Source organism: Sciurus vulgaris (genome assembly GCF_902686455.1).
Source record: "Sciurus vulgaris genome assembly, chromosome: 2".
NCBI lineage: Eukaryota > Metazoa > Chordata > Mammalia > Rodentia > Sciuridae > Sciurus > Sciurus vulgaris.
In genome coordinates, this window is record NC_136462.1 from 199,702,552 (window position 1) to 199,716,207 (window position 13,656).

The window sequence follows — 13,656 nt, forward strand, 5'->3', positions numbered from 1 at the left end:
TATTAATTCCTGTTTATACACATCTTATTGTTTGGTTTGTTTTAAGAAGCATATTTTAGTTTTTAATTAAACTAATAAAGTAGGAAATGAATAAATAATAGTAATAAAATAGCCTCAGGGCATGGAGCTCTGCTTCGATCTTCCAGTCCCCGGGTAGCTAAAACCAAGTGCGATGTTTCAGGTGTGGGCTGCCCAGCAGGGCTCGGAACTTGTCGGTGAGCCCAAGGTGTTGGCACTTTTCTGGCAACAGCGCTAGATTGTTGGGGGATTCTGATGGACGTCCACCCCAAAGCCTGCCTTGTGTCTGTTGCTCAGAAGTCTCCTGAGGTCCTCTGGGAGCCAAGGCTCACCTTGACACGCTGCCTTTCGGGGTTCATCTTGTTACTGAGGAATGCACATTAGCCCAGGTGAAACAGGCCTTGCCTCAGGCCATCGCATTTCCCCCGCCTACCCCTGACCAGGGTGAGACTGGACAGTAACTTGCCGTCCTGAGCGAGAGCAGCAGTCGTCACGCTCAAGAGACGTGCTGTTACAGCACTGGTGCCATGGTGAGGGTGCAGTGGACCAGCTGTTGGGGCTCTGCCACCTGGCTGGGCTCTCCACCTTGGACGAGGTTTTGCATCCCGGGTCCTCCTTTAAACGTGTTCCTTGCTGCCCACCGCGAATGAGTCTGCGGATGACCTTGCTCACAGCGTCCCAGTCAGTCTGCCTTGCTGCACAGGTCCCTTCACTGACGTCACAGCGTCCCAGTCAAAGTCTGCCTTACTCCACAGGTCCCTTCACCGATGTCGTCACCACCAACTTAAAGCTTGGCAACCCGACAGACCGGAATGTGTGTTTCAAGGTGAAGACCACCGCACCTCGTAGGTACTGCGTGCGGCCCAACAGCGGGATCATCGATGCCGGGGCCTCGGTCAACGTATCGGGTAAGTCCCAAGGCTGGCGGCCCGGAAGACCCTGGAGCCAGTGGTCTTTCGTGGAGCGTGGGTTCCTGGGCTGGCATTGTGGGAGGATGGGCTGTGCTCCACCTTCCCCAGGCCCTGCCTGATGGAAGAGCATGGTGGGCCCCATCACCTTTTGTTTCTCCATAATTAATTCCTTTTTGTTTTAATGCTTGCAGCCTTTGCGCCTCAATAGTTAGAGCAAAATTAAAGTGGCAACTTTAGACTTGACTTCAGAATGAGTTTGGCTTTCACTGCCTTGAAATTAAATCTACCCTTTGGCAATAAATAAAAAAAGGGCTAAACAAACTTAATTTTACTTTGTGGGAGAAAGCTAAATGGAGTTATTTTCTTATTTAAGCTAAATGATTTCTGACATTAAGTCCATGTCATTTCCAATGATTGGTAACTGCACTTTACTGATTGTGAAAAGCTAAGGGAGATGAGGGCCGAAGAAACTGGAATATGTTCAAGGGTATAAGTTCTGAGCATGTCTGATGGGCTTTCCTCAGTTCTATCTGAGAGCACATATATTTTCCAAAGTCCAGCTTTTGAAAAGATGCTGGTAAAGTTCCCAGATTGAGAATTGGATTTCAGAATTAAAGAGGTGTAGGTGATGGCTCAGATCTCCTTTAGAAATGGAATGAACTTTTAGCTCATCAGAACTTCTGGAGCCACGTGGGAGCTATGGGGGAGTGTGTGTTTATCTTCCAAATACCAGGTGACTCAGTGTCACAGAGGTTTCTGCATCATTAGAAGCTACCATTGATTTGACGCAAGTCCCTGTCTGGCTTTTTCCATGATAGATTTGATTGTGATACATTTGGCTATTCATTTGACACCTAAAAGAAAATGATTCACCTCTTTGGAAAGATATAAGGTGTTTCATTATCTGATCGTTTCGGCAAACTCTATTCCCTGCATCCACTGGTGTCTGTCCTGACAGCACCCCACACAGCTTCCCGTGGGCTTCTCTCTGAGCCTGCCAGACCCGCTCTGGACTCTGGAAGCAGGGTCTTGTCCAGAGGTAATCAGGATAATGGAAGCCAGTGTTATTTGAGGCCCTTTGTACTGGACCTGCATGTATTCTATCTCGTGTCATCTCTCTCCTATCCTGAGGGGGGGACTCTGTTACCACCATTTTACCAAGGAGGAGATTCATGGTCTTGGGTTTACGAGGCTGGCAAGTGATAGATAGAGCCAAGGTGTGGCCTACTCTGAACCGCAGTGTGCTAGAGAAGGGGAGCATCATGGGGGTTGGCATCTCTGGGTCCCCTGCATCTGTGTGGCTCAGGTTTTTCTGTTGAAATCAAGGCCAACAGAAGTCTTTTTTCTTCTTTTAAACATTTCCCCCACCTCGATTTTCTTGTGCATAATGAATTTAAGCAAGGTTGTCTGTAGACGAAAACTGCAAATTTCCAAAGTAAAGATGGGAGAAGCAGTATAGTTTTCTGCATAGACTCATCTCAGTGGATAGTGTACAGTGTAGGTTTTTTTTTTTTTTTTGTATAAATATAAATATATATGTGTATCATCTTCAGAAATATCCATCTCTCCCTATCAGAGGAATTTGTAAAAAGTAATAACACCCTTTGAGCATTTATTTTAATTTATCATTCACTATTTCAGGAAGGCCAAGATTCTGTGGTTGTGGCCTCTTTATGAATGAGAAAGTTGGGTTCAGTGCACAGAAGTGGTCATCTGGAGTCCTGGGCTGGTGAGGGGCAGAGCTGTTGTTTGAAGCAAGGGTCTTGGCTCCTGGTCCAGGGCTCTTTCCGTGGCACTGTGCTGCCTCAACAGAGTTAGGGGTGGCCACGCTTTCAAATGAGTCTGAAGTGGATTGTATTTCTGGGAAGAAAGCAGTTGTATAATGAAGCGCCTGTGTGTGTGCAGGCCTCCCCCAGCTGAGACCAAGGTATATTTGCAGGTGAGAAAAGGTTCCTCTCTTTTTATTTGATATTTACTTCAGTGTTGAAGGTAACCTGAGTTGAACCAGAGTTATTGCATTTCCAAGGCAACCTCACAACTTGGGGAGAAGGCTGGCCCCATGGGCTGCAGCTTCAGGTGCTGCGGGCCTCCAGTCATTTATTGGACATGCCTACCTCAGGATAAAAAGCACTGTCCTTATCCATGGGTCTGCTCGAAGTGCAGCTACTTCCTGACGCTGGTGTGTCAGAGTTCCCAGGTTCCTTTGGGAGAGGGAACGTTCCCAGGAGAAGGAGGCAACAGTGGACAGGCAGTATAATCACACAATGGTCAGCCTTCCCTCCTCCTCTGGGTATGCATGGCCGAGTGTGGCTTAGCTCACTGTGCTCAGTGCTCTTGGTGCTGAGCAGGATGCTCAGATCTACTCTTTAGCAGTCAGCTGACCCATGCCCAGCTTGTTAGTCCCTGTGGGCTCTGGGTATTCTTATCATGACATGGAGATTAGAGTCTACTTCCCGGGGAATTATAGATAACTGCATTAAATGGAAGAAGCATGGTGTCTGAGTGGAATCACAGAGTTCTCCCCCCAGCTTTGACAAAGACTGTCAGATGGATTGAATGATATTTGAATTGCCTTTTTGAACCCCATTTTATTTATTTATTTATGTGCCTTAATGTTCAGAATAAATTAATATTTTTTCTTCTGTCTATAATATGCATTTGTTTTGTAATAAAAAGCCACTAGTAAAATTTCAAATATAATTTATAAAAGGTTCTCATCAAATCAACTTAAAATACTGCCAGCATTGCCCTGCTTACCACACAGAATGTCACAGCATGCCTGAAAAGGACATGACTAGTGCATTTCTCCCATTTCCGAAAGCCCTTGGGGTGTGGTAGCTATTAGGGAGGGCTGTAAATCATTCTTTTGAAGAAAGAAGGAGGGCGGGAAGGGAGGAAGGGAGGAAGGTGAGAAGAAGGGGGGAGGATGCTGGTGATGATGCCCGCCCAGGGAGGGACCTGGCTGGAGAGGCCGGGGCTTTTTGAGGGCACACAGATGTGCTTGTGACAGGCAGAGCAGGGGTCCCTCAGCAGTGCTCTTGTGCTCTCTGAAGCTCTTCTTTCCTATCAGATACCCAGGGACCTTATATCATGCTTTAAAAAAGTCCAGGCTCTGACATACCATGGTATTTCTTCAGTACATGGCGAATCACTTACTGAAAAAATCTCCCTTTCAATAAGTGCAGGTGGTAGAGTGACAGTCGGACTGAGGTGGGACCTGCCCTTCTTTTGTGGACCTCCCAAGGGATGTGCCTAGTGCTTGGGCCTGTGGGTTGCGCTCTTCTCTCTGTCCTTGTCACCTTCTTCCAGTAGCCCCTCTGGGATCTGTGCTGGGTGTGAGGCAGCAGCAGGTGAGGGGTGCAGGTGCTCTCCGTCGTGGTGACCAGCCCAGAGCGCCATGGTTGGTAGACATGCATTGTCCACTGGAGCTGGCTTTGAATGATTCAGATCTGGACCTCAGCAAAATAGGCACCCTCAAAGGGAGGTTGCAGAAGAGGAGATTGGACTCCCCCCAAGGCTTCAGCCACAGGGAAAATAGGACTTTTTGAATTAATGAATTGTATGAGGCAGTGGGGGGTCTCCCTGTTTGTTCTAGCTTTTCAAAATTAAGTCTGTTTTCTGAACTGTATGATCGGAAAATATTTTTAAGGTAGATAATTTCTGAAGATGACTTTGTGGTAAGCTGTTAGTGGATTTTCTTTTTTAATACTGCAGTTTAATAATGAGGGGGGTTTCCATTAATATTCCAAACCATGTTTGCCAGCGGGTACAGCAGGTGAAGTGGTAAAATCATGGGCCCATCACAAATGCTTATGCTTCCTGTAATATGATAGTAAGTTTAATATTTTTATAACCTTCACTGAATTCTAATTTCACTAAAGTAGCAAGCACGCTTCCATTTGCAGTTCAATTATGCACATTGCTTGCCTGTGTACCAAGCAAATTAGAAATGCAAAATATCTGTATGTGGGGGGGCACTGAGAAGAGGCATTAAAGATACCAATATTTAGGTGCAGATACATTCTGCTAAGTGTACCCTGGGAATTGAAAGTGTATCAAAGACAGACAAACACAAATCTCCCAGTGTCAGGATCTGTATTTCCGGTGAGAGTCCAAAGAACTAAGAGCAGTGTTCATTCCTGACGTATGGCCATCAGCCTTTTCAGCACTCGTCTCAATCACATTTAAAGCAGAAAGTTCTTCCAATAAATCCTGCAAAGAGAATGTCTATCAGCATCTCTTCTTGGGTGGAAACATTGGTTAATTAATGTAATTGGGTACTACTGCAATTAATAAATAGTCCTTTTAAGATTCTGCTGATTCAGTTTAACGTAGCTGTTTGGTGGCCCTGGACCAGCCAGCGGTGGGTCGCAGCTTTCAAGTGATTAGTGCCAGAGTAAAAGTGTGAGTCTGAGACAAAGAGGTGCAGCACTTAGCCACCTGGTGTGGACTGCAGAGCTGCTGGGCTGGGCTTCCTCACAGCAACATTATTCTTGCTTGAGCGTGTGCTTTGGACGTCTGATAAGCACAACCGTTTTATAAATGGTTTTCATGAACCAGGCTTATTATTCTTAGATAGGAACAACTCACATTCAGACTTAAAAGATGTCTTTAATCTTTTTTTTCCAGATTAGATCCTGACTTTAAAAAAAGAAAGAAAGACAATTGCCAACAAAAATTCAGCTTAATTGGTGCTTTTAAAGATTCTCAAAGTTTAGCTGGGTGCACACCTGTAATCCCAGCAATTTGGGAGGCTGAGGCAGGAGGATTGCAAGTTCAAAGCCAGCCTCAGCAACTTAGCGAGACCCTGTCACAAAATTAAAAGAATAAAATAAAAAAGGCCAGGGATGTAGCTAATTGGTAAAGCATCCCTAGATTCAGTCCCTGATACCAAAAAAAAAAAAAAAAAAAAAAAAAGAGAGAGAGAGATTTTCAAAGTTTACTGTAATGTTTAGGCTTCTTTAATGGCTGTGACACAGCTTATCCTTCACACTTTCAAAGACCAGGGTCAGGGGGACTGCAAAGGCATGAGGGCACTCCTTCAGTTGAAGGGTCCGTCAGTCCCAAGGTGGCTGAGAAGTACAGACTCTGTGGAATCGCGAGTAGTCAGGAGTGACACTTTGATCAGGTCCTCCCAGGCTGGTGCCCTTGAGCCTCAGCCTCAAGTCTTGCCCTGTGGGCTCTTACTTGGACCCACTGCTCCCCGTGTGCAGTTCCCAGTTCATCACGGGAGGAAGGGAAAGGACTGCACTGAAAGGCAGCTGAGGCAGTCTGGAGCAGGCGGGGAGGGGCCTCCCGAGAGCATCCAGAGAGCCTGGGTGGCAAGCAGAAGGCATCTGGAGGTGCCTGAGCCTCCACGGCACACTGCTCACAGCTCCGCCGGTCAGCCCCAAGAGGCATGGCTGCTAAGTCTACTAAGCTAGTGTGCAGTGAGGGTGCGCAGTGACAACAGAAGAGTTGCCAGGAAGAGGCCATGCTGTACTCCGTTGTTAAGCCATGGGGACGGGAAAGTGTGTTGGAAAAGGTTTACTTTAAGAAGGGTATTCATAAAAAGGAGCAAGTGAGCCGCTTCATTTTGCCAGTGTCTGTACAGAGTCGCCTCATCCTCTGTTGATCCTGGGCAAGGGGTGAGGGCATGTGTAGTGATGAATGCACAAGTAAATTAATCAGATTTGAGGAGCTTACTATTTAAGACAGACTTCACAAACTGGAAAATCCTATAGAGAACACAAGACAATTCAGTGTGAACTTATTTCTAAGTAGGTAAAATTAATTAATTAATGGCTCGACTCATAGTTCCATGCATGGGTCCCTGAATAGGCAGGGGACTGGAATGAAGCCAGGATTTCAACATTTTGGGAACCCTTAGAGGAATAATAAACTGTCTTGTGTAAGGGTTCATGGTCTAACTAAAATGTCAAGCATCTTTGCTTGGGCTAGAGTTGTGTCACCTCACTGTGTAACACTGGTCTTCAGCTGATTGGGAGCTCCACTTGGTGTTTGTCTTTCATTAGTTTCAAGAGAAGAGCCGTGACTTCATTATAATACCCAAAATGCGGTTTGGTACGGTGGGCTATTGATATGCAGGCCTGTGAGTGAGGGGGCCAGAGAGAGAAGACAGGAACAAGAAGGCCACAGCTCTGTGTGGCCGAGGAGAGTGGCTTTGGAAAGAGGACAGAAGAGAAGCCAGCTGGGGTAAGAGCAGGGAGGTTTCCTTTCTGAGCTGCCCCAGAAGATTTCTAGAGGGAGTGTGACTCAGGAGTGCTTTGAATGTGGGAAAGGGCAAAGGTGCATGCAGAGCCCCTGAGAAAACATGCAGATAGCACCTGAGCTTGAGCTGTCAGAACATCCAGACCAACCAAGAAAACGTGTCCGAGGGAGCCCAGGAGTCCCCTGGTGACTACAGAACCCACAGCAAGGACCCAGGCGTGGGGCTTTCAGCAGGGGCTGGGACTTTAGGAAACAGTATATGTTGGACTCTCCAGGGGCTGGCCTTGGGCCACCCCGCCAGACCAACCCTGCTGACTCAGAAATTCTGCAGGTGGGGTCTAGCAGTTTGTGTTTTAGCAAGTTCTGCAGGTGATTCCAATACATGCCAAAGTTGGGGAATCTGTCCTCGTAGGGCTTTGTTAGTGATGTAGTGGGATTGACAGGGACATGCCAGGTAGGGCCACATGGTATGGAGGACTTTGGGGATGTCAGGAGAATCTCACCAGTTGTAGGGATAAGGGAATTGGTGTGCACGCTTCGGACCTGAAGGGCGGCCTGTTGTTGGGAAATAGCGGAGATCTGGGGAGCAGGGTTTGAAGCTTTGAGCTAATTGCTTTCTGCCTGGCAGACAGGTATTGTTACAGGAGGGTTCCGTCTGAGGAATTAATGTGACGTGAGTAGAGTGTTGGGGAAAAATTACATTTCTGGGGCTGATGGGGTGTTCAGAACACTTGGATGGGAAGGGAATGGGAAGGCTGGAGGAGCCCTGGGGAGGAGGAGTCTGGAGGCCGTCAGTGGGCTGGGCCGGCTGGCTGGGCATGTGGGAGATTGGAGAGACGTGTCCTCGGTAGGGTTTTGCAGGAAAGCGCGTGTCATCGTGCTCTCTGGGCTTTTGTTCACTTGCTCTCTTGCCCTCATGATGCAGGTGGAAATGACCTGATGTGCTTGGGTTCTGGAAGCTGCTTTTGTGCTGCATTTAATCAAGTCATCGTTTCTCTGAGGGAGTATGTGTTTAAGCAGCATATATTCTGATTTCCTCTTTTTTGTAGGAAGTGGATTTTGCTGATCTGATGTTTCACGACCCCAAGGTTCCTTTCTTAGCAGGAACTCACTTTGCAGTCTGTAATACAGCAGACATTGTATCCCGAAGCGTTCCTGTGGGCAAGCAGTGACCAGCCTCCAGCTGCCTCCTGGTAACAGGCTTCTTTTAATGTAGTATCAGCAGATACATTTTAAAAGTAGGATAGATGGTTCATTTAAGAGGGTTTCATCATCAGTGTCTCTGGTATTCAAGTGAAATAAATTAAGTTAATGGGAAGCTCTTTTATAGCCTGTCGTGGAAAAAAGTATATAATTTCTGTCACAATTTGCATGTATGGAACTGAAAGAACAAACGATTAACGACATTTATTCTGTCATGGGCTCATAGGGTTTTGGCTAATAGGGTGTCCAGCAAATTGGATTTGACATAAGATGACAGTAGTGAGAGCGCAGCCTTCCTGATAGCTAGGACCATGTTTAAGCAGCGTATGGACGATGAGGTGCCAGGGGTCTGCAGACTGTCCTACTGTCTGGGTGGCCACTCTGGCTTGCTGGTTTGAGAGCCCTCAAGAAAAAGGAGAGCCAGTGGGCAGCAGACAGCTTCTGCACTTGCAATGCTATGGAGGGCCCAAGTGCCCACCTTCACCTGGAGCTTCCAGAAGTTCACCCTCAGGCTGTGCAGTGCTTGTTCTCTGCGCACCAGCCTTGCCAGGGAATTCGGGTATCAGGTTTGTACTTCACAGTGTCTGCCTGTGCTTGAGAAGGGGAGTTAGTTGGACCTGCTGTTTCAGGGCCCCACAAGGCTCCCTAGGGTGATGGCCACCACCAGTCCCCTGCTCTGTGCCTTGGCGCTCCTCGTTGAAAGCCTGCCCCATTGAGTGTTTCTTCCAGCTATACTATGGTGACCTGGCAGGTGGACAGAAAGCCTGGAGTGTGCAGGTGACATCTGTAAGGCAATGCATGCTTGGCCCCCAGATCCCTGCGTGAGAGGCTGTGTTCAGACTTGGTTTGGACCAAACTGCTGTCTCCCAGAGCCACCGGTGGCTTCACGTGAGTTGCTCGGCTGGGCTTTCCTCTTCCAGGAGCCTGTGAGGCAGCGTGGTGTAGAGTAGCAGTGCTCAGACATTCTGGAAGATCCAGCCTTGTTGTGTTTGGGTTTGTATTAGTATCTGGATTTAGAAATTAAACTGAGAAATTTAAAAATTACTGATTTTATCAACAGTAACCTTTTTTTCTTTCTTTTTCTTTTCTCTTTTTCTGGAGCTGGGGATTGAACCCAGGGCACTTAACCACTGAGCCACATTCCAGCCCTTTTTATTTTTTATTTTCAGACCGCCTTGCTAAGTCGCTGAGACTGGCCTCAAACTTGCAATCCTCTTGTCTCAGCCTCCTGAGTCTCTGAGATTGTTGTAGGCATGCTCTACTGTACCTGGCTGAAAATAACATTTAAAAAAATATTTTTATTAGTTGATGGATCTTTATTTAATTTAACTTATTTTTTGTATATGGTGCTAAGAATCAAACCCAGTGCCTCACACATGCTAGGCAAGCGCTTTACCATAGAGCCACAAGCCCAGCCTGTGACAGTAACATTTTTTTTTTTTTTTTTTTTGTGGTGCTGAGAATTGAACCCAGGGCCTTGTGCTTACAAGGTAAGCACTCTACCAACTGAGCTATCTCCCCAGCCCAACAGTAACATTTTTAACGAAATAATTGTTTTAAATATATGGCCTAGCCCAGGACCACGCACTGGGAAGTTCACAGTTCATGTAGCAAACAGACTGTGTGGCTGTAGTCCTTACTGGCATGACCATTCCCCCACCCAGCCCCCAGCCTTTTTTTTTTTGGTCATCTTGGAAACAAGGACTTTCTTTTATTATTTTTAATTTTGGTATTAGGAATTGAACCCAGAAGTACTTAACCTCTGAGCCACATCCCCAACCCAACCCTTCATTTTTGTTTATTTTTTGTGTTGAGACAGGGTCTTACTAAGTTGCTGAGGCTGGCTTTGAACTTGGGATCCTCCTGCTTCAGCCTCTTGAACTGCTTGGAAAGTGGCACTTTCTTAAAGGCTCTTGTTATGATGTGGAATCTGAAGCCATGTTTGTGAACTTTTTGAATTTTATTTCACTGAAATGCTTGGGTCCCTCTTACACTTTGAATGGATTTTGTAATATCATTTGTGGATCGTTTGAAAAAATATTGGTAGCTAGGTTATACAGATCTTCCAAATGTTGACATCATTTGTTATGTGGTATCAAAAAAAATCACATTCATCATTATTGCCCCCAGTCTCGTCAGCAGAGTCCTATCTTTTCTGCAACTCTGGTGGTGGAACCCAGGGCACATGCTGCTCACATGCTCGGTCACTGAGCTGGCTTACAGAGTCTTTTAAGCACTGGGTGAACTGGGAGCTCTGGGTGGCAGATTTAAGTTTTAATGATGATGATTTTTGTTCAGAAGCCTGAGTTTTGTCGTTGGGAACAACACATGGAAGTTCTTGTTGAAGGCAGGCTTACTCAGTTTATTTCCAGGAAAGCGGGTGCATGCACCGGGTTTGGATGGCCAGTTTGTCTGTTATTGTCCCTTCACATGGGATGTTCCATGGGAACGCTGGGTCCAGCTCCCACCCGGATGGCTGCCTGGGTGTTTTTCCCACAGCGGCCTTTGGACTTGGGGGACAGCAGAAGTGTCATTTCATCATAAACAGGGCTAGAGAGGACAGACTCAGCGGCACCCAGTTTTGATCCCAGGTACTTGGGAGGCTCAGGCAGGAGTATCACCAATTCAAGGCCAACTTGGGCATCTTAGCATGATCCTGTCTCAGAATTTAAATGAGAGGACTGGGGAGGTTCTTCAGTGGTAGAGCACTTATCTAGCACGTATGAAGCCTTAGGTTTGATTCCCAGCATCACAGAGAAAGGGGGAAAAGTTAAAAAGATGTGTTTTCAAAGTTGAAATTCAGTAAAATTAATACTTTGCTCACTTCATCAAAAACATTCTTAAGTGAAACTGACTTTCTTTAAAACTGAGGGTGCGTGGTGGTCCATAGCACACCAACCGTGAGCAGCATTTGCTTCTGTTGCCGTGGGCTTTGCTGGCAAGCCACAGTGCATGTGCACCACAGGCCAAGCACAACATGGTAGAAGAGGTATCTGGAGCCTTGGTATTATCATGACCATCTTTTTGGCCTCATGGATCACTGGGAGTGTGGGGGAACCCTTGGGGTGTGTGGAATGTGCTTTGAGAACTAAGGTGTGGGAGTCAGACTGTGGATCAGGGCCAGGTTGGAGTCCTGGTCCTGTTGTTCAGTACTCTGGTCATGGAATCCAAGAGCGGCTGCTTACTCAGCCTTCCTAAGCCCATGTCTGTTCCTCTGGAAGTTGGAGACATGGCGTCTTTGATGGGATCTGATCTTTCTTTGGGGTTTGAATGGGAGAACTACGAGAATGTGCCTTCTTTGGTAGCTCGAGACTGGCAGGTCCTTTTCCTTCCTTCCCTCTCGGGGCAAGGTGAAGGCACGGGGCTCAGGACCTGGTGGGGTGGAAAGGTGGAAGGGCATGACCCTTTGCTGGATGTCCTGGAGCTCTGGGGAACCTGGGTGAGCACTCGCTGCCCTCTCACTTGCAGTGCCTCAGGAATGCGGGAAGAATGGGTAGGGGACACCAAGCTCTCTGTCTACCAAGTGTGGTAGTTTGGGTCAAAATTCTCTTCTTTTCTGGACTGAAGAATACCAGAACATGATTCCGTCAAAGCCCAGTGAGACTGGAAATTCTCAAATCTCAATTCATTTTACTTTTTATAAAAAGTGAGCATTGTCTTAACTGTAGTTTGGAACTGTGCCATCTCCTGAAAATGTTGACAGTTGCTGTCCAAGAATACTCACAGTGCACGCGAAGTGTGTAGCGCTGCCGGGTTGGTAGTGTTCCTCTTCCATGTGGCCATTTTGGTGGTTGGAACAGGGAGTAGAGCTCTCAGAAGAGTCTAGGGCTTTGACCTGCCACTCTGGCGTTGGTCCCCGAGGTTCAGAGGGAGGCTCTGGTGTGTTCACAGTGCTCTGGGTCCATCTGCAGGACAGCTCGCACCAGCTCCGTAAAGCTAGACTCCGTTGCATTCTAGGTAAAGCTGCCAGCAGGAGCAAACCTTGTCTTCACTAAATTTGCAAGATTAAATTCCAAGGAAAGTGGCCTTGTGTTTTTAAGTGATCTTCCCCCACCTCTGCTGGTAGCCACACTGTTTGGATTGGGTACCCAGATGGAACATTCTTATTTCAGTGTCCTTGAAGGTGGGTAGACTTGGTGTCATGTGTGCGCGAGCCTTACGTCAGGAAGAGTCTCGCTCTGACGTTTGTTGAGTTCTGTCCTGAAGACGTCTCCCAGCAGGCACCCTTGAAACTCAGAGTGCTGGATGAGTGTGGTGGCAGAGCTGCCAGGCGACCAGGTGCACCTGTGCACCTGGGCCGACACGTGGTCCAGTTTTCATGCTCTTGCTCTCACAAAGACGGGAAGTGCCCCTGCATCCCCAAGGTGAATGGGGGAAGTTGGCGTTTCTCTTCCCTGCCAGGCATGGTTCCATGAGCACAGCCTGGGAGTGGGACGGGTGCCCGCTGCATGTGGAGACACAGGCCTTGGCCCGAGACCTTGGGCAGACCACTTCTGTCTGGAGCTCCAGATTCTTCATGTGTAACATGGGGCTCAAGACTCCTGCCTTCATCTGCTGCAGGGGTGGTGAGGCCATAAGAAAGCAGCTCAGGCCTTCCCACAGGACACCAATGGGTGCCCAGCAGAAAAGGTAGCAGAAGCCCTGCCAGGGAGGACAGGACGGACCCTGTCAGGACAAGGCTTCGGACCTTGGTGGTGGAGGAGCGCGAGCCCTCTGGACACTGCCTGGGCTTGAGTTGGGGCTCCTCTACCTTGGGTAAGCGGGCTAATTTCTGTGCTTCATTTTTTTTTTCAGTCTGAAAAGTAGGCATCAAAGTAACACTTCTCTCCCCCTCACAATAGTACCCACCACTTAAGGATTAAATGAGATGATAATAGACCTTGGAAACAAAACCCAGTATCTGGCACGTGGAAACACTCATGTAGCTTGGAAACACACAGTAGCTCTTGTGGGTCACAGAAGGCTTCTGTTGCCTGTGCAGTTTTGTTTCAGGGAACTTAACTAGGTGCGTGGTTTAGCCAAAGCCTTGCAGCAGATCACATAGTTGAAAGCAGTGGTTGTTTCACCGGGGTAAGGCCCAATCTGCCCTGGGAAATAGGCCAAAGGAAGCCAGTTGGAGTGGGCAGGTGCCTCCCTCCATGTAGCAGGGGCTCATCCACAGGTTTTTGAGTGAGGGTCCCCTGGCTTCTTAGGGACCATGCAAGGTACTGAGCTGGTGGTGTTTTTTCCCTGCTATCTGAATGTCCTGCTTGGGAGAATTCTCTAGCATTCTGTGGGCAAAATCATATTTCAAGCATTACCTTGATTAGCTGTG

The 13,656-nt window shown here is 47.5% G+C and overlaps 1 protein-coding gene across 1 annotated transcript in view; it reads left to right on the forward strand.

The window, feature by feature from the left end:
• Positions 1-13,656, forward strand: part of VAPB (VAMP associated protein B and C) — a 42,979-nt gene that overhangs the window by 20,462 nt on the left and 8,861 nt on the right. The window contains exon 2 of the mRNA XM_079126988.1: positions 774-926. Coding sequence (XP_078983114.1) covers positions 774-926 — 153 coding nt within the window. The remainder of the gene's footprint in view (positions 1-773; positions 927-13,656) is intronic.